This window comes from Lipophrys pholis (assembly GCF_963383615.2).
Source record: "Lipophrys pholis genome assembly, chromosome: 15".
NCBI lineage: Eukaryota > Metazoa > Chordata > Actinopteri > Blenniiformes > Blenniidae > Lipophrys > Lipophrys pholis.
This window is the reverse complement of record NC_137642.1, coordinates 17882110-17901994: the sequence shown is the minus strand read 5'-3', so window position 1 is coordinate 17901994 and position 19885 is coordinate 17882110. Positions and strand designations below refer to the sequence as shown.

The 19885-nt window shown below is 41.8% G+C and overlaps 1 protein-coding gene across 1 annotated transcript in view; it reads left to right on the top strand.

Moving 5' to 3' along the window:
* Positions 1-19885, top strand: part of LOC308121147 (signal-induced proliferation-associated 1-like protein 2) — an 89231-nt gene that overhangs the window by 35961 nt on the left and 33385 nt on the right. Inside the window, exons 3-9 of the mRNA XM_080482245.1 lie at positions 1823-1956; positions 3145-3333; positions 8467-8641; positions 8810-8913; positions 10259-10416; positions 11032-11608; positions 18551-18825. Of these exons, the coding sequence (XP_080338371.1) occupies positions 1823-1956; positions 3145-3333; positions 8467-8641; positions 8810-8913; positions 10259-10416; positions 11032-11608; positions 18551-18825 (1612 nt within the window). The remainder of the gene's footprint in view (positions 1-1822; positions 1957-3144; positions 3334-8466; positions 8642-8809; positions 8914-10258; positions 10417-11031; positions 11609-18550; positions 18826-19885) is intronic.

The following is a 19885-nucleotide window of genomic DNA, read 5'->3' as shown; positions in this document are numbered from 1 at the left end:
TAACCTTTAGCAAATTGTCACTGCTATGTGATGGGAGCAAGTGACATGTTAAAGAAACGTGTTGACAAAAAGCTTTCCTCTACAGCCAACACCGTCTCGCTCACTGTCCTGATGGTATTTGGATGCCTAGTAGCCTCCGATGCAAGACAGCCTTCCTGCCAACATTTGACCTTATGCCTCACAGAGCATTTCCCCTCAGTCCACTGTTCCTGACAAGCCATGCATTCCTCCGACAGTTAACCCTGCTTTGGCTCCACAGTTTAATTTATTATTCATGCTGATACGTGCGTTGCCCCATTGCTGATGCCACAGTGACAAGAACCTGCAAATGTATGCTGCATGCAGGACGTGGCATGGATGTGTTATCTAAACTTCAGCAGAAAATCTCTTTGCGAATGTCAGTGCTTTGCGTCCCTGCTGAGGTTTTTCTTTTTGTTGTCTGCTGAATCCAGGTCTTTCTCCTCGGATTTAGCCTGGATCAGGGTGTGTTTGCTCAAGGCATCAGTGTGTGTGTGTGTGCGTGTGTGTGTGTGTATACACACACACACACACACTCTGCATCAACATACTGTTAGTAGTGGTTGCTCTGCTTTTGACCACTATAGTGTTCACTATGTTGTTGCGTCATACAGCACATGCCTGCCAGCAAAAACTAACTAACAAATTTTCCTAGAATTAGCATAGAAAAAAACTACTTTCAGCTTTGTTTTGAACTTCATAATAATATTTGAGATTATTGCCATTGTAAATCCATCCACACATCTTCTCCACTGCCCTATCCATCTTGGGATCACATGGGCTGGAGCTGATCCCAGCTGACTATGGGCAATGACAGTGAACAGCCTGAAAACGATGACAATAAAGTAACGTGTAAATATAGAGGTAAAGCTTTATCAAGAGATTCTTCAGAGATCACAAAGGTCGCAAAGCAATGAGAATCTGCCCATCAGATTTTTATCAAGTTACTAAATGTACTGAGAAGACAAATCCGTAACATTTGTAAAAACCTGGTTTGGATTTAATTGTTGCATCAATTGATCTTCTGCTCACCAAGACCATCAAACTTCCCTAATCCTATTTAGCTTTTTTCAGTGATTTTTGATTAAAGATTTAGTTAAATCCACTAGTTTGTCCTGTATTGGAGTACAGCCAGGAAAATCTTACCAGATATTTTCTTCCACCACAACACAGTCAACTCTCATGCAAAGTGACATGACGTCAAAACAAAAGCCACATCTTGGCTGGTGTGTTATTTTACTGTGATAACATAGCCTAGAAACCTGCAGTAGTGTAATATTTTGGGGGCAGAGGTAAATCCAAATCTTAGATGACCCATACAACAACATCATCATTTGACATGATATCTGGTAGCTTTAAACTTCATTATTATTCATGTTGAGTCTGTTTGGATTCCGATTTAAGATGAAAAGAAAGTTATTTGTTTTAATTCAAATCTGACTTTGACGTAACGTTTCACCAAACCAATCATGAACCCATTCATGGCTGCAATGATACGTTGCTCTGCGTGCATCTATATCACGAGAGACATGGTGCTGTGTGGAGTATCTGGGTCAGGTTAAAATTCACGGGGATGTATTTTTTATGTCTACACTACATAATCCATAGCTCCCAGGTTGTAATCCAAAATACAATGCTTGTCTCTCTAATCTGTGTCACATTTTAGGTCTAATCAATCCACACAGATTTTTACCTAAAATGACCTCATACTCAAATCAATGATCTACAAGCTGTATAATACTGTCTCTAAAGCTGTTAATTCTTGTCTTGTGTGAGTAATTCAAACTCATTGTTCCTCCTCTAGAGCATCAGAATTATTTTGGGTTTGATGACAATCTGGGACCAGTGGCGGTGAGTGTCCGCAGGGAGAGGCTGGACGATGGAAAGGAGAAAGAAGGAATGCAGTACAACTATCGGGTCACCTTCAGAACCAGCCAGGTAACTATAATACACCGATGCGTTCCCTTTCCCTCTCTTATATTATTAATGCATGGTGGGAGAAACCTGCATGACCCATTGCTCTTATCAAATAAAGTTGTGTCCTTGCGAGAACATGTTTTTTTTTTTTTTTACATTTCTCATATATTACATTGATACAGACACATTAAGGTCAGTCAGCTTAGTAATCAGTCAAGCAGCACAAGTGTCGAGGAATGCTTCCGTAACCCTGAAAATAAGAGGCAGCTTCTCACCGCTCTCTCTTCCTAAATCTGTTCTGAGTGTCCTAATGTGTCCAGTCATTCGGCGCCAGTTGTGACTCAGTTGTCCAGTCATACAAATGGCGATACAATCTCTCCAAGTCGGTGTGACTTTCCTCACTCACTCAAATTCATATACATACACACACACACTAACGAACACACATAATTAATCCACAAACTGATGCGTACTCTCAGTGTCCCTGGTGGAAGTGAGAGCTCTCCTTGATTGATGCTAGTTGGTCTCATTCACTGAATAATTCAGGTGCAACAGATGCGTCAGGCAGGAAAATGTCACTGATATCTAGTGCCGTTCTTGGTTTAAAGCACCACTCCCACCATGGAACAATGTATCTGGGTCATGGTAGCCCTGCAAGTCGGCATGCAGACAGTGTTTTAATTCCCAAACCACTAAGGCATCTATTTGCATGAACTCTTATCATTTAGCCCCGGTGCTCTCTCTGCCTCTCTGTTCCACTCTTTCCTCTGTTTGCCTCGCTAAGTCTGTTAAGTAATCTGCCCTTCAGAAAGCCTCTCCGTTGGACTGCTATTGACTGCTGATGCTCGTGTCCACAGGCTGCGCAGATGGAAAAGGGATTTATGGGTGTAAATGTGTCTTTAATGTTCCAAACAACAACACAGGGTTATGGAGTGGGTGTTTGAAAGCTGTTTGTTTTACTGACACGCTAATGGTTTTGATAGTAAAAAAAAAAAAAAAAACACTTAACAGCTAGTGAGCAGTTAGCCTGTCTTAATTATTTAGAAGTGAGTTCCTAATGCTGTCCAATAAAGTCATAATGAAGTCGTAGTAGAGCCATGGCCAGGAATAGTCAGTCTGCATGCGTGTGCATACGTAAATGTAACCCAAACACGTGTAACTGGGAGTGTATATGACACACTATATACTACCATCTGTCTCTCCTGTCAGTTGACCACCCTCCGAGGAGCCATACTTGAGGATGCCATCCCATCCACGGCAAGACACGGGACGGCCCGCGGCCTCCCGCTCAAAGAAGTGCTGGAATACGTCATCCCTGAACTAAATATCCCTTGTCTGAGGCTTGCCCTCAACTCTCCCAAGGTCCCTGAGCAGCTCCTCAAGCTTGATGAGCAAGGGGTGAGTATATCAGGATGTCCCTTTTCACTCCGTGCGGTTACAGACCTCTGCTGATGATGATTTATTGCCAAGGTTTAGAGCGATCTGTGGTGCCAGTGCTTTGATGTCAATAGTATGTGTCAAGGGAGAAGTTTGACATTTTAGGGAAATATGTGTATTTGGTTTCTGAACAAAAGCCACTGTGTAAGAACTAACCCTTGCGGCTCTTTGAGGTGAGTCATGCGCAGGACAGTGACTCACTTCAGAGTTTTGCCACACCTTGGGGGCTGCTGGCCTGCACTCCAGGAAGTCAATGGTAATGGACAAGAAATAGTGCAGCTCAAAGCCACCTCCTCAAGGGAAAAATGATGCTGCTCATACTTTTAGACGGATGAAGCAAAAAAAAGATCCAGCATGCTACGGTAATTGGAAAACTTAACTTTTTATGCTAAGTTTGATGTTGTTTCCTATTGAATCAACAGATATTACTGTAATGTTTTGTAGGCAGGTGTATTCTGCTCAAATGTTAAACTTTTCCCATAAGGAAGGAATTCATCCCTCATATAACCTTACATAGACTTTTCTACTGATTTCATATTTAAGTCATCAGTGCCAGGTAGCAGCGATTGAACATAATTTAACATCATTGTGTCAGAATCAATAGAAAAATATTCAACAGCTCTACCCTGCTGTGGAGATTTAAAAGAAAACAAAAATATATAAGAATAAACAAGTATAGAACAGATTTTATATGTGAGCATTACCTTTGTCTGACATTCATGTCTGACATTATTAAATTAACTTGAGACAGCAAGAACATCTGTCCTACATAGGGGTTTTCTTATAATAGGTAGATGGCACAGTCTCCCAAAATAGTTAGTGGAAATCCCAGACTCTTTATGGCCATTTCTGACACATTTGTTCCGCTGATAGGACAGCCCTTTGGGCAACTTAGTCTGAGTGCTGATTTGGTATTCTGCGTGGACGGTGGAGAATGTCATCTTGCATTATCTCTGTTTGAATAAAATTGCTAATAGTGATATGAGCTCTTAATTGTCGCAGGTGTCGGAGAGATTTATCATGTGATCTTATGGCCTTTAATTTCTCATCTAATGAAACCACAAGAATGAACGGAGAGTGGAAAGATTAACCAGTGGTGCACTGCCTGTTACACTGCCAGGGAATTGGCTGCTTATTAGTTGAATTACAGTCATTAGCATCCACCCATCCTTCCAGCTGACAGGGAAAAGGCTCCTATAATACAAAGTGTCAGCATTGCCCCTCTCAGATGTTGTGATTTTGTTCCACGCATAAGCACAAGCAGTGTATTGTCCTCTCTGAAGCAGGTTAAATGCTGTGTGTCCAAATACAGCAAAGCAGCTCTCTCTTTAAAAAAAAAAGCTCCTCCCAAGCGATCCTTCAAATCTGATAGAGGATGTTGTTCATGCCTTTGGTATGAGAACCTCTCTGCAGATACAAACTTTGATGCAAGACTTAAAATGGCACCGCTTATTTTATTGCTTTGTTTCCCTTCTAAGAAGCTGCATTCACATGAGGAGAGTCCAGGCTAAGTGGAGCTTCAGGCTCTTCCAACTGGCACCTCCTCACAGACCTCAAAATGCCCAGTGAAAGCCAGTTTTGAATTTGGGCATCAGTATTTTGTACTCTTCTGTTTTAATCATTAATGTTGCACTTACCATGCAAATGTTTGATATGTCAAGCACCTCTTAATCTGCTGTTTAGCCCAACTGGACTTTGACCGTCCCTGTAATGTGTTTGTGTGGGGAAGCTAATATCGAACAGGATTAACTGCAGCGCACTGATGTGCCTCCATTTGTTTGTTTGCGTACATCGTTTTCTTTATCTTCTATTTTTTTTTTCTCCTCTGCTCTGGAGATCTTGACCCTTTTTTTTTTTTTTTTTTTTTTTAAATGTGTGTCTCAGTCTGTTAAATGATTTCTTTTTGCCGTGAAGAGAAAGCGTGCAGCGCGAGTGTGTCACAGAGAGACGGCCTTCACAAAATCCTCTTGATCAGTTCAGCAGAGAAAATATCCCTGAAAGCAGGGTTGCAGACTGCTCGGTAATAGCCGGCTGTAAGAAGAGAGCAAAGCATATGTGGATGTATTTTAGATCACATTGTAGATTGCAGCGAAGCGGCTGTGTACAGATGGACTGGGAAAAAAACCTTAAACTGTCTATCAGATTCTGGTTGATAGAAATCACAAAAGACACACTATTCTTTGAAATAATAGATATTTCGTCTGTATCAGAGGCTTTGATCTAAGTACTAAAATCAGATTTCTCTAATAGAAACAGTTTATCAGCTGCATCAAAGGTCTTTTCCCTCTTTTATTTGGCATTCTTGATAATAAATTAGATGGTATTAGCAGATAACAGCGAAGGTGTAGGTTTCGGTTTAGTGCAGCAGATCAGTGTGAAAATGTTTAAAATGATGATACAAGCATTAACATGAAACCCCATCTTTTGTTATATAATCTAAAAGTTGCACTGCTAACCTGAAACCACGAACTGGCTGCCAAAGTGACAATTTTTGCCAAGTGTATTATATTTGGCCACAGGAAATTGTCTTTTAAATTTGAGTCCTGCGTTTTGAGGCTATGGGGAGGTCAAGTTCTCCATTCTTAAACTTCTTGCTGCTGTGATGATGGGAAGCTACAAAGACAGGCACATACCTGAATAAACGAATGCAGCCTGACATAACCGATTACAAAAAATTTGAACTGACGAATGAGGAAACAGGTAAAATACTGTCAGAACCTCAAAATGTCAGCACCTAACTAGCAGTCATCTTGAAAATTTCCCTTTGATCTTGATATTTTAAGTACCAAATCTAAACAGTAGGTTTATGTGGAAATGTTTATGCATGTATCACGATTGGAACGGATCTCTCAAAACATGCAGTTTTATAAGCAGCGTCTCATGAAAAGTATGACTATGAAGCGACAGCAAACTTTCAACAAAGTGGCCTTTTTTTTCATACCAATGACGCAGATCTTCTTGCACTGCTCACATTTCTAACAAGAATTAAAGCCGGTCACATCTTAAGAACAAATAAAGCTGTTTTTGGTTCCGCTGTTTCGAAACAGTCAACAAGAAAGGCCTTCTCAGGTTCATAAATCACCCCTGATGCCCACAGCGACACTGCTCAATTCTAAAAGTATAATTCAAGCTTAAGTGCGATTTGTTCCACAAGTTCAAGAGAGTCATCTACCACCTACCGAGGCCGTTATTGCAGTGCCAGAAAACCACCGCTCTCACTATGTAAATCAATCCACCTGTCAGGATATTGAAAGCCGAGGAACTCTGTGAATGTATGCAGCGGCCATGACGTTCCCCATTTTCAGATAATGGCGCTGCAGGACTTTCACTTCCCGGGGCAGTAGACGTCTGTGTGATGGTGCATGACGATTCTAGGGAGATTCTAGGGAAGGCTTGTTTTGTATTTCTGCTGCATCAGGACACTGCGGTGCAGACAGATGCCACAGGACTATTATATCTTGTTTTAGGACCCCGCTGTATCCCCCAGGTGCATCTCGGAGCTCTCCGGGGGAAACACTGTCCTCGTTCCACTCTCCCCTCATTAAGTTTCTTCCCATTTTTAAATTTTTTTTTTTTTTTTTGAGAAAGAGAGGGAGTATATTTTTGAACACCCTCCTGCTTCTGCTAGATAAAGAAAAAGGAAGACTGATTAAAAAGAGATGCAGGAGGGCAACACAATCCCATGCTTTGCTTAGTTTTTTGGCAAGATCTCTTGAATTGCAGGCTGCGCCGCCTTATCACAAGATGATGCCTCCGGAAAAAGACACCTCAAAGGCAGCCACACAATAAGCCTCACCTCAGGAGGGGCCCTAATCTGTACTTGTGTTATGTGTCCTGATGCGTTTGCACTTTTTAAGCAGTGACAAATTCGCACCAAAGGGCCATCCGTGATTGTCCTCGCCATTGGCCAGTCTGTTGAAGGGAGCAGGAGGTTAAGTGAGTCCATATAACAAAGGATGAAAAAAAGTACATTGCACATCATTGCCATTTCCACTGGGCTTGATAGTGTAATAGCTTTTTTTTTTTTTTTTTTTTTTCCCCCCCGACTGTCGGAGCTTTCGAGCGAGAGCAGTCTGCTCTGATAGAGGGAAATCGCCATGACAACGGTGTCGGGGCCACGCGGGGAACTGATAACCTGTGACAGAGGAAAAAGACAATTCCAATTTGTTCCACTATATGAAGCATCGCTTGATTTTTACATTCGGGTAAACCTTTTGGTCTCACTGCAGCCAACACATTGACCCCAGGTCAAGATAAAGGTGCTGCTGTGAATATCTGACAACAGGTGCTGAAAACAGGGGGCAATTTCTTCTGTATATGTCTGTCCCCTTTCACTCTCTTTCCTGGCCGGAATCAGGAAGCTGTTAGCCATAAAAGATTCATTTTGGTGGGGAGGACTCTTCTCTCTCTCTCTCTCTCTCTCTCTCTCTCTGCAAGAAGAATCACTACGGATGTTTTAGTTCCTCCTGTCTCTTCAGGAGACAACTTCATGCAAGACCTGTCACTTCTCGATTGTATTATTGCTTGAGATGAAAAGCCGTGAGATTTGGCTGGGTGTTTTGTGAACATGAATGCCTCATTTTTTAAACGACAGTATATTTGCAGTGAAACACCTCTGCTGAACAGAGACTGAGTCGGGAGTGTTTTGAATGGGGCGCTGATGCCATTCAGCGCTTCTTACTATTTCACTTACCTGGCAAATTAAAGTAATATCCAAGGAGGAGGTGTTTTTTTGGTTTTTTAATAAAGGCTTAAAAGTGATTTTGCTGTGTTGTGCTGTAAACCAAATGTATCTGCATTTCTCTTCCTTGTTGCTCCACAGCTGCTCTTAAATAGCAGCTAATAGCTCGGCTTGATTTATGTGGAGCTCAGAGCGTCTTGAGAGTTCACAGCCTGGCTTCACAAAAGGGGATTTCAGCTCTCCCCTCGTAGGGTTACGACTGCTTCCACATTAGCTGTGACATGATGGAAAGTGGGCACTCGCATGCTTTGAGTGCATAATGTACCGCGCACATGAGTGTGGTGTGTGTGATGAACATCAGTGACAGGAAATGATACTTACCCATGAGTGTCTGTGTATGTTCCTCATTCCAGCTCAGCTTCCAGCATAAGGTGGGGGTGCTTTACTGCAAGGCGGGCCAGAGCACGGAGGAGGAGATGTACAACAATGAGAGCGCTGGGCCAGCACTGGAGGAGTTCCTGGACTTGCTTGGCCAGAGGGTGCGCCTCAAAGGCTTCACCAAATACCGAGCTCAGCTGGATAACAAGAGTGAGCCATTAACGCACACCGAACACAAAATGCAAGCCCATACACTTCTTACTCACACTGGAGATGTGCTAATATTGTCTGTGATTCCTTTAAGAGCCTTTAATCTTTTCTGTTTGCTTGTATCACACTTGTGTAATTAGGTCTTGACCACCCTTTCTTCTCTTACAGCTGACTCCACAGGCACACACTCTCTTTACACAACCTATAAGGACTACGAGCTTATGTTCCATGTATCCACTATGCTCCCCTACACGCCCAACAACCGACAGCAGGTCAGTAAACTCCGTGCTCCATTCCCGGAAGCAGACCACCATGTTTGCTCTTCTGTGTGGCGAGCCTGCGTCTAATGGATGTAATAAGTCCCTGAGCAGTTTCCTTTTAGGATATCTCCACTCCTGAATCCTGCCAATCTTCCCTAGAGACTCATTTTGCCACGGTAATGACCTATCAGTTGAAAAGCGCAAGCATTGCCATGGTGACAGAACCCCATAGTAGGGTTTTAATCAATGTGTCCCCAGGGGCTGGACCTGGCATGGTGTTAGATGGGCCTCCGTGCCGGTCTGCGCTAACAAGTGGAATTAAGTAGATGTAGTGGTGGACTAGTGAGTGATGGCCCGATAAAGCCGAGATTACAGAGGTTTACAGAGTCTCTGCACTACTCATGTGGAAGTATTTTTTAAACCCATAATAAAACCTATGGGTGCAGCCCTGTAGAGACATGAACAGTGAATGTACAGAAGGACTCAGTGAGTGACGGAATGGAAAAGGACAGGATCTACAGTGAAGCGAAGCAGAGAGCTAATCTATCAAGAGTCTCTTAAAGTGTGTGATTGGCAGGATTAGGGGTAGTGGTAGTAAAAGGATTTATTTTTTTCCTTTTCTCCTTTTCCGATTGTATTTCATGAAGTGGGATAGTTTAATTTAATCGCTGGTGGTAATCTTTAGGCAGGCCCAAGCAGAGATTGGCCCACTCTTGTTTTTTGTCTTCTTTCAATTCACCTTTGTACTCTCTAATCCGACTTGTTTCCATCTCTTGCTAACCCTCACTGACAGCCTCATACCACACAGAGGTCTGCTCTGTCCAAATATCCATGCTGGGTTTGGTGTGAAATATCTATTTCAACGTAAAATACAGAATTAGACCATGCAATTCTATTTTTCCTTTTTAAAAAATTATTTAAAAAAAATTGTTCATAAGTAGTTTCATGATTTTTGTCAAGAAGGTTGTGCATGCTAATCAAGTAGTGGAGTGGTGCTCCTTCATATGCCACAGTTCTAATAGTAAGTTTCCTTTACAAAGAATAAAACAACAATAACAGGAAACTCTCTCATCCTGTTTTTCTTGTGCTCTTAGGGACTATTTCAAATAAGATGTAAACCGTATGCACTCTAGACAGCTATAGTGATGTATACCACCCTACGAAATTCGGAGATCTTGACGATCGCCTCCTGCATGTCCGTTTAACTGCTGAGTCATTCTAATGCCTCTCACACTGTTATACACTACAGAGGCCTTCATTCAGAAAAACCTGCACAGGCTGATTCTGTTCTTAATCTTTACACTGCCTTCTTTTATTCTTGTTGTATTTAACTCGTTTTTCCCCTCTTTCATTCTAGTTATTACGGAAGAGGCACATTGGGAATGATATCGTCACCATAGTATTCCAGGAGCCCGGGGCCCTTCCTTTCACTCCAAAAAACATCCGCTCTCATTTTCAACATGTGTTTGTCATCGTCAAAGTCCACAACCCCTGCACCGATAACGTCTGCTACAGGTAAATGAAACAAGCATGGAGGGGGGGCGCAAAACTGTTTTGTTCTGGTTGATTAGGAAAAGCAAGCCAAGGGTAAAAAAAATACACGTACATGTAGGTGGTATTGAGTCTCCAGAAATGAACACACTTCACATGGGGCAAGATGAAAACCAGCGTGCTTTAGATATTAGGAGAATATGCTGATCTTTGGATTTGATTTGCATAAATGTCTTTATGCCAAATGGCTCCTCATGAACATTTAAGAGCTCCTAAGTTGAAAGAAGAGTAATAATAGGTTGCCAAGTGCTTTCTGTGGTTTCCATCATGACTCCAGAGTAATGTGTGGGAACTGCAAGGCTCTTTTGATCTGTACAGTGATGATACAGTTATTATCTTCAGAGATACCTTGAAATTATGCTTCAAATGATTCTGAAGTCAAATCGTTTTTTGTTTTTTTTTGCTTATATTGCAGTCGAACAGATCAAGATAAGTCTCATGAGGAATAATTTCCCTTAACAACAGAGAATTTAAGCACTTCTTCAATGGTTGCTCATCATAAATATGGTTCAATACTTTTTAGGTTGGTTTTTCTTTCTGTTGCTGCTGCATTTGAACTATCAACATTGTGTTTTGCAGCGTGGCGGTGTCCAGATCGAAAGATGTACCTCCCTTTGGCCCCCCTATTCCCAAGTCTGTAACTTTCCCAAAGTCCGCAGTTTTCAGGGACTTCCTGCTTGCTAAGGTCATCAACGGAGAAAACGCTGCACACAAGTCAGAGAAGTTCCGAGCCATGGCGACCCGCACGCGGCAGGAGTACCTGAAGGACTTGGCTGAGAACTTTGTTAGCACCGCCACTATAGACTCGGCTGTCAAATTCAGCTTCATCACCCTCGGGGCAAAGAAGAAGGAAAAAGTGAAGCCCAGGAAGGATGCACATCTATTCAGCGTGGGAGCCATCACCTGGAGCGTCCGCGCCCGGGACTTTGGGCAGTCGGCGGATGTGGACTGCTTACTGGGCATATCCAATGAGTTCATCGTGCTCATAGAGGAAGAATCAAAAAACGTGGTCTTCAACTGCTCCTGTCGCGATGTCATTGGTTGGACCTCAGGGATTATGAGCATTAAGATCTTCTATGAGCGCGGGGAGTGCATCATGCTGTGTGCCCACGATAACTGTGGAGAGGACATCCGAGAGATGGTGCAACGACTGGAGGTAAGACCCTCAAACACTAAACCATCAATTCAGAGGTCTTATGTCGGCTGAGGGATCAAATCATAGATTAGAATAGCTGATCCTCTGTCGCATGCTCTATGCTCATGTCTTCTTTATCACTCGCAAGAACATTCAAAAAAACAAAAGATGTCAAGTCAATCTTTTCTTTTGGGGGGCTTTTGAATAATGAATTATCCTTGCAGAGGATGCAATTCATTCTGTTTGCATTGCTTCTGGTTAATATAGGGTTTGGTCTGGTTTTAAGTATAGTGTGTTTTTTGGTTCTTAACCATTTCACAGGTAAAACCATTTGTGTTGTCCACATCTAGCATGTAAATCAGTGATAGTAAACTGGATAAGGTGAAGCCAGGGTTACCACAAATACACACACACACACACACACACGGACATTAACAAGATACTGATCACAAGAAAGCTTTTTATCGAAAACAAAGAAGCCTCTTCAAATGGTCCAGCCATGGTCTGCCGAGTGTATAACAAAACACAATAAAGGCTTCAATCAAGCTGCATTTGTCCTGACATGTTGCTTTGTTTGGTAACTGTTCTGGAAATAGCTTAGTTTCCCTCAGTCCTTCCTAAAGGACTGGCTGAAGGTCAGATTTGATTTATGTTTTTGTTAATGCAACTGATATTAATATTTTTGTAGATTTATAATGCTACACAGTTCAAATGATGCCTCAATGAATTAAACATTCAGTGTTATTGAAAATTTAAAACCCGGAAAAGCACAACCGACATTTTCAAGGTAAAGCTGCACACATCAAACCCGAGGCAGCAGCCTTATAGAGACAGATTGACATAGATTGTCTATTGATTTTAAAGCTCCTTTATCATTCAATAAAGATTGTCATTTAATCCCCTTTCCAGTTTGATTTCACTGATCAGTTGTACAATCGTATGTCCAAAATCCACGTCCTTCAGCTAAACATGCTGTCAAAGCTTCATTGGAGTATCAGTGATCCTGATCTGATGCTATTGTTGTGTCAGCGGTGGACGGGGGTCAGGGTGGGCACCCTCACTCCCCTGCAGCTCAGTTCACAACAAACTGTGCTAAACTGTATTCTGGCATATTTCCAGAGCTACATTGTTATTTCATTATATCAAAATGTAAAACGTTTTGGATCGGACCACATAGGCCAGCCCTGGTTGCTCGTGATCTTGTAACCGTTTCACTGTTTTAACTCTGTTGAATCACTTTTTGATAGATACTGACCACTGCAGATTAGAAACACCTCACAAGAGCTGCAGTTTTGGAGTGGCTCAGTCTTCATGCCTTTACAGACTTGTCAGAGTCTGACAAGAAAGTGTTGCCTTTTTATTATTTCAGCATCTCAAAGTTTAACAATCTGGTGTTGAGACACACCCACTTCACTTGTTTATTTGTTAATTCCATAAAAAACTGCCGTTATCAGTGCAAGTTCCAGGATTTAATAGTGCCAATGATGCAGAGGAGAACAGTAATACATCTTTCCTCAGGAATAACTCTCCTGAAACACGAAGTCTGTCATCAAAATGTCCCAGTAAATCCCTTATAACTCTGTTTCACTCAAGTGATGCTTGGCATGCGAGTGTAAATCACAGCCTTCATGTTATATGGTGTAGTGTAACATTTTACTTTGAGATAGTTGTGGTCTCTCTGTGGTGAAACTGTACATTCTGCAAAATATTGCTCCTGCCATTGTAGCTTTACGACTCACCACAAACCTTGTTATTTTATTTTCACCATTAGATCAGCAGAACTGTTGCTTGTTTAACCTATATCTGTCTTGTCGGATCTCATGAGCTGCAACTGTACACTGAGCGTCCGCTGTTGTGTTTCTCTCCCCATTTTTATTTTATTTTTTTTTCATGAACATAGCAAGAGTCTGGCCTATTGAATAAGTCTATGACACTCTTGTTCTATCGACTTCTCCTCAGGACCACCTTGTTCTTTTTGGATTGTACATACAGCGGACAGGAACATTACTCGAACGTCAAATCGTAAAGCGGACTTGTCAGAGTCCAAAGAGGATTACAGACCTCCTATTGATAGCTTTTTTTGGCTCATTGCTCAGAATCAGCAAATGAGTAGAGTGAGCCATGTAGGTCATAGTTTCAGAAGTGAATTAGGATAAACCGTCAGGAAATATCGGTTGAAAAAAAAAAAAACCTGTCCATCAAGCTGAGGCCAATCCCCGCCACAAATTGTTAATTCAGTAGAGTGAAAGATTAGTGATGACGAGGTTTTGGGGCTGTTCTTGTTTTGTTGAACCAGCGAATGTCTTGGTCCAGGTACAGAAGGGGGCGGTTTAAGCAGGACACCAACCCAGTTTTTAAAAGTAGAAGTGGAAGTACAAACACATTTTTGGGTCTGAGGAACTCAAAAATAGCAGACACTTGGCCTCGTACTACTTCGCTCCCATTGAGAGCTTCCCACTGAGTCCAAGCCCTCTCATCCCCATTTCGTAATTGTTCCTTGGCCATCTGTACAACGCTGATGTTACAGTGTGTGATTTTCAAGGCCAAGCGGGTCTAGGTGTCTTGGAAGTCACAAAAAAATGTCTGGTCTGGTTCCCCGGCCTTAAAGCTGTGATCTAATTGTGTGTTCCCCTTTTTTGTTCTACATAATAGTTTCTTTTTTCTTTTTTTTTTCACAACACAAACTTTCATGCTTTGTTCAGCATACGAGTAATTTGAGATTTTTGGGCAGCAGGACTTTAAAATAAAATGACATATACATTAAGACGAATATACATATATATAAAAACATATATTCAAACAACATAAAAGGTATATTTTTAATGAAATGTATTCCAAGAACATATAAACAGTCATCTATCAATCAAATGAAACAAGAACGGCCAAACCGGCTTTTCAGATTAGAATCATTTAGTGTGCTGTGTTAAAATCAACAACAGACTGAAAGCATGCGTGAACACGAACCCATTCATGAGACACGTCACATTACTTAAGAGTAAGGAGTCTTAAAGAGCTCGATCTAAAAAACAAAGCTCAAAAAACCTCAGTAAACTCCCCAGTTGATTCTTCTAACAACATGAAAAACCAGAAGAGGTGCAGTGGCTTCAGTGCAAATCACTGCAGTTGAAAAACAACACACTACCTCCTGTTATATTTGATGATATGGAGCGAATAAATGGAACTAATTGGATTCTGAAAGTGCACATTTATCAGGTAAGAACCCGCTATATCTCAGGTAAATGCATGATTGAATAAAATATATTTCCATAGACAAGATCCCTATAAAGTGAATTTTGTAAACAGACGATACAGTTTCAGTTAATTGTAACTTCAACGGCAGGTTATTTTACATTTAAACCACATAGTCTTTGTTTGGCTGCCTCATCAACATCGTCATGACATCCTAAAGAAAAACTGCAGTTCATTTCCTATGACACAAGAATGTGCTTCTGCTTCGGATTACAGCAGGCATATTTCATTATCACCTTTATAGTTGCACTCAGAAGCTCAGAACGGCTAATAACTTTCAGCGAAGAGAGGCCACAAATCCCAACCACCTCAAAATCTCCAGAACCTGATGACGTACTTACCATAATTAATCTTTAAAGGACACAGATGTCATTTAGCGTCATCTCTACTCCTCACGAGAAAGGACAGAGCAGGATATATTAGCATTTGTGATTAGCCAAAGGACATCACTTTGCTCATTTGCTATGCTAATCTGTCCTCACATTTACTGTCCACTTATCCGGGCGATTTGTGAGGAGAATTTCACAGGCGAAGCTCAGAATAAGTATTGAAAATGTTTTCTTTCTGCGTTGCCCACACCGACGATGACGGCACAGCAGCACGGGGCTCGTATAGCTTTGAGCTGACCGTGCGGACTTTCTCCCTGAGGTGTCTGTGTTTTCCTAAACGTCCCAGAGGTTGGCTTGAATCATGTTTCATTGGGAGGATTTATAGGCGGCAGGACTTGTGATGTAATGCAAACCAGAGTGAGCAGAATGACGGCTGTAGCACATGTATTTGCCCAGTGTGAGAGCACGGCTTAAAGCTTTGTGATAACGAACATCCTGCCCTACAGGGTGCTGCTCAGCCACACGCCTGCCTCTTACGAGACAAGTCCTCTCTATCCAGGTGCCATATATGCTTTTTGTTATGTTCACTGAACAAAGCTCCAACAAGCACCTCCATTTTGTATTGTGTCGGGTTTCTTTATGTGCTGAAGTGCCTCAGAAGAGCGAGGAATAAAAGGAACCGACGCTGTATAGATGAGCCACATAAGGTGGAACGGAAGAAGAAGTAATGATAGTATAAGATACTGTTCAAAAGCATTTCTTTGTATAACTTTTACAAACCAAGCTGCTAATGTAAACAGTTAATATTATTGTATTTATAAATCCATATATCTTTTCTATGTTTCATTCAGATTAGGGGGATAAGACACTGATAGAAGGGAATCTATTGAATCTAACAGGAAAAAAAAGAAAAGTCCCATCACTATACAAGGTTTATGAGTTGCTGCAGTCAGTAAAGTCTTTCTAATGCTACACCTGTCCATTAAACACAAGTTAACTCAGTGACTACAGTGGTTACACATCCAGGACCCCTGAGGCTGTCCAAATTTAATTTCCAAATGTGGAAGAAAACCAAAATAAGACACTGTCTACAAAGCTCATGTCTTTTTTTTTTTTTTTTGAAGGATCTTAATTCTGTATCTGGTATGAGTGGGTGTGTCTTCCAGCGTTTGGCTTTCCTATAATATTTTGGTTATCAGATATCAGAACAAAGGCCCACAGCTATTGTCAGGAGGAAGTCTTGGCGGCGCTGATGAAAAAAAAAAAACATTGGGAATGGTTTTGAACAGCTCCTGTCTTAGATTCAGGTAATGGTTCCCATTTGAGACACAGGCCAGAATAAATCAGTGTACCTACATTAACTAGTCTGTGCTTCTGTTTTCCAAAGTCCTGAGGAAAAACCAGGTTTTATCATGTCTGTTGCACAGACGGTGCCATCAGCAGCAAAGCTGTGTCTGACTGTCGGACCTCTCACAGAGGAACAGTGCCAGCAACACTGCTCCACAACCGCTTTGAGCTTGATAACGTTGGTTTCCTTTTGAGCTGTGTCGGGAGTTGTATGTCACCAGCATATTTGAGCCTATTATTTGGTTCTGCGTGGAAACACTTCAGTCAGCAGGACAAACACGCTCCCACCAGCAGGCTTCGTGTCACTATTTTTTTATCAGAATAACTTAACACCCCACGGATCCTGCCTATGAGGTAATGATTGCCCTGTTAGGTTTATCCATTATGGATTTCAACCATTTGGAGGAGAAACTGTGCACGTTAATTCTGTGGTTACGCTGAATAAAGGGCCTTAATGAAAACATTTAGAAAGCTATTATTTAGGCCTAATGGATTTCTGACTAAGGGCTGTTTGATTCATGGTCCCATACACCAATGTCTTCCTCATACACATGCCATTTACCTTCAGACCTTACCCCTGAGAACATTTGGACACAAGATTTCCAATTACTTTTGCCCTTGATGTTTTATGCAGAATGATTGTTTCATTATTGTCTCTGTAAAGTTTTCCTCTGAAACCAGATTAGAATTTGAGTGTTTATTTTATTGCAGAACAAGATGGAGATAATAACTGGAGGAGTACTTCCCCAGAACAATAAAGTCTGCCTCTTATTAAAACCACTCTGTTATTACATGATGGTGCATCATGGCTGTCTTGGGTTCCACTCTCGCAGAGCGAGATAGGATTTCTGCTGGTGTGAGAATCTGGTGGAGTGTTGACAGTCCATAGTCTGTGTTAATGTGTCGCTGCAGCCAGCTGCCACTCTGAAGCAAATGGAGGTGGTCACCCACAGCTGAACCAAGACTAATCTGATGTGTGATTAAAGCTCATTGGATGCAGTTTGAGTGTTATTCCAGTTGTTGGCACAATAAACAGAGGAACTTATGCAGTCCTACTATGCAAAGATAGTGGAGAGACTGCATGAGCTTGGTCACTTCAGGTCATCAAGATGCACACAAATTGGCTGCCTTTGCATGTATTTTCTACTCTACTTAATCAGGCAGTGGTGCGTCTTTTACTGGAATATCGCTGCTGAAGCAAAATGGTCACTTGAACTTCACTTGAACCCGAATTGCATTGAAGTAAATGTTTATGCCAGGCCACAACTGAGCCAAGTGAGCAGCTTCATTTGTATGCAAGCACATGACTCAAGATTGGACAAGAAACAACCTGAAGTTTGACTGAAACACACAACTTGACGGGTAGAAACCGCCCATCAATAATCCACAAGTGAAGAGTCAAGTCTCTGTCTGTCTTCTAGCTGAGCACAAATGTTAGAAAAGCCTGAGCCGAACCATGTTTTTCATGCTGGATTGGAATAAATATGTTTATTAGCTGCAGATGGATGCAAATTACATATTTGTGTACAAATGCCAGGATCCAAAGTGATTACCTCCAGCTAATAAACTCAGCTCTCCAAAGATGTCTATTTCTCATGACTCAATTAGTTCCTTATGCAGCAACCACAGAGCTACTGGTGTTTCTGCCCACGGAGACAGGTTTGTGTTTGAGTGCAGTGTGTGTTTTTGTACATGTGGGCAGCTCTTACTCATTTTGCTCTGTGATGTATCCTCTTATTAGTTTAAATTTTGAAAGGGTTTTTTTTTTTTTTATTTGCCAAACAAACATCCTTGAGCTCTGCTGCCTCAGGACAGGATTTATTTATCTGCTTCAGATGCTGTAATAATATTCGCCTTGTATGGAATACCCATTGGCTTATTAAGAAATGTTAAGTCATTCTTCTTTCCCGTGTGTTTTCGAAATGTGATCTTTCTCTTTGTGAAAACACCTTTAACTTATCTGTCTTTGGATCAGTGCCATTGGGACACGGCTGATGTGCTTTGTTAATGAACCAGTCCAATGTGATTCTGCTTCCAGATCACCACCAGAGGCTGCGAGACATCGGAGATGACTTTACGTCGGAACAGCCTCAGCCAGCTCGGCTTCCACGTCAACTTCGAGGGTATCGTGGCTGACGTGGAGCCCTTCGGCTTCGCGTGGAAAGCCGGGCTGAGGCAGGGCAGCCGGCTGGTGGAGATCTGCAAGGTGGCTGTAGCCACTCTAACACATGAACAGATGATCGACCTGCTGCGCACATCCGTCACCGTCAAAGTAGTCATCATCCAGCCTCATGAAGACGGCACACCCCGAAGGTAAATGCTCACTTCTCCTTTGTTTTCACTGAAAACTCTTCTAACAACACCCCGGAACAAAACGGCTGACAACAGAAACAGACTTCAGTTGTCTTGTGCGGTGGTTAGCGTGACCGAAGCATGTGCCTTTAAAAGTACAAAAAGTCGTAACTAAAGAGACGTTTTGTCTTGACAATTTTCCATGCAGCCGGGCTAAATTAACTTGACATTTCTTCTCATGTTTGAGATGATTAGCATGAAGAAATGCTTACATACCGCTTGTGTTCCAACAGGGTTTATGTTGTTCTCCACTGATTTCTCTGGAGAGGAGCCTCTCTTTGTTGTGAGTGAAAGCTCCAGCAGGGCTGCAGAGTCACAGACACGGACAGTCAGCGTTTCTCACTAATGATAATGAGAGGAGCCCTTTGATTAATGGCTCGATTCTCACTGCCATTGTTTGACAGCTCACATTTTCAGATTGCTTTTTTTTTTTTTTTTTTTTTTTTCCCAGCCTCGTACATGGTTGTACTCAGTAATTAAAATGGGAGCGTTTGCCTTTTTTTAAGGACACACACCCATGGGGAGAGCCCGTCGCTCCCATAATAAATAGAGAGCAGCACATTTCAAACGATCTTTTGTGAAGGGTGGAGATGAAGGTCTCTGTAAAATGTTGGTTCTCAAAGCACATCTGCTTGTTTTGTCTGTGCGAGATGGGCAGTCCTGTGAAGTCGTATCTGTTTTCCTTTCACACTCATTGACATGGCGACATCTTTGTTTTGCCCCGGCTTCAGGCTGATAGATTTGTGTACCAGCAAATGTTGTTTCCACTTTGTTGCAAATAGCCACAGAACAATGGCTTGACAGGCTGCAAAATACCTAAAGGTACCTAAAGAAAGTGCAGTCTCCATGAATTCATCAAAAGCATCCCCCATTGTGTTTTTGACATAAATTGCAATCAACAGTTAACGGATGATAAAAAGTAATCAATCATGTTGGAATATGTGTATTTGTGCCCATTCATAGGCAAAACTATCAATAGATTATAAATTCCTAACGGCTAAGTGATTTTTCCATGAGAGAA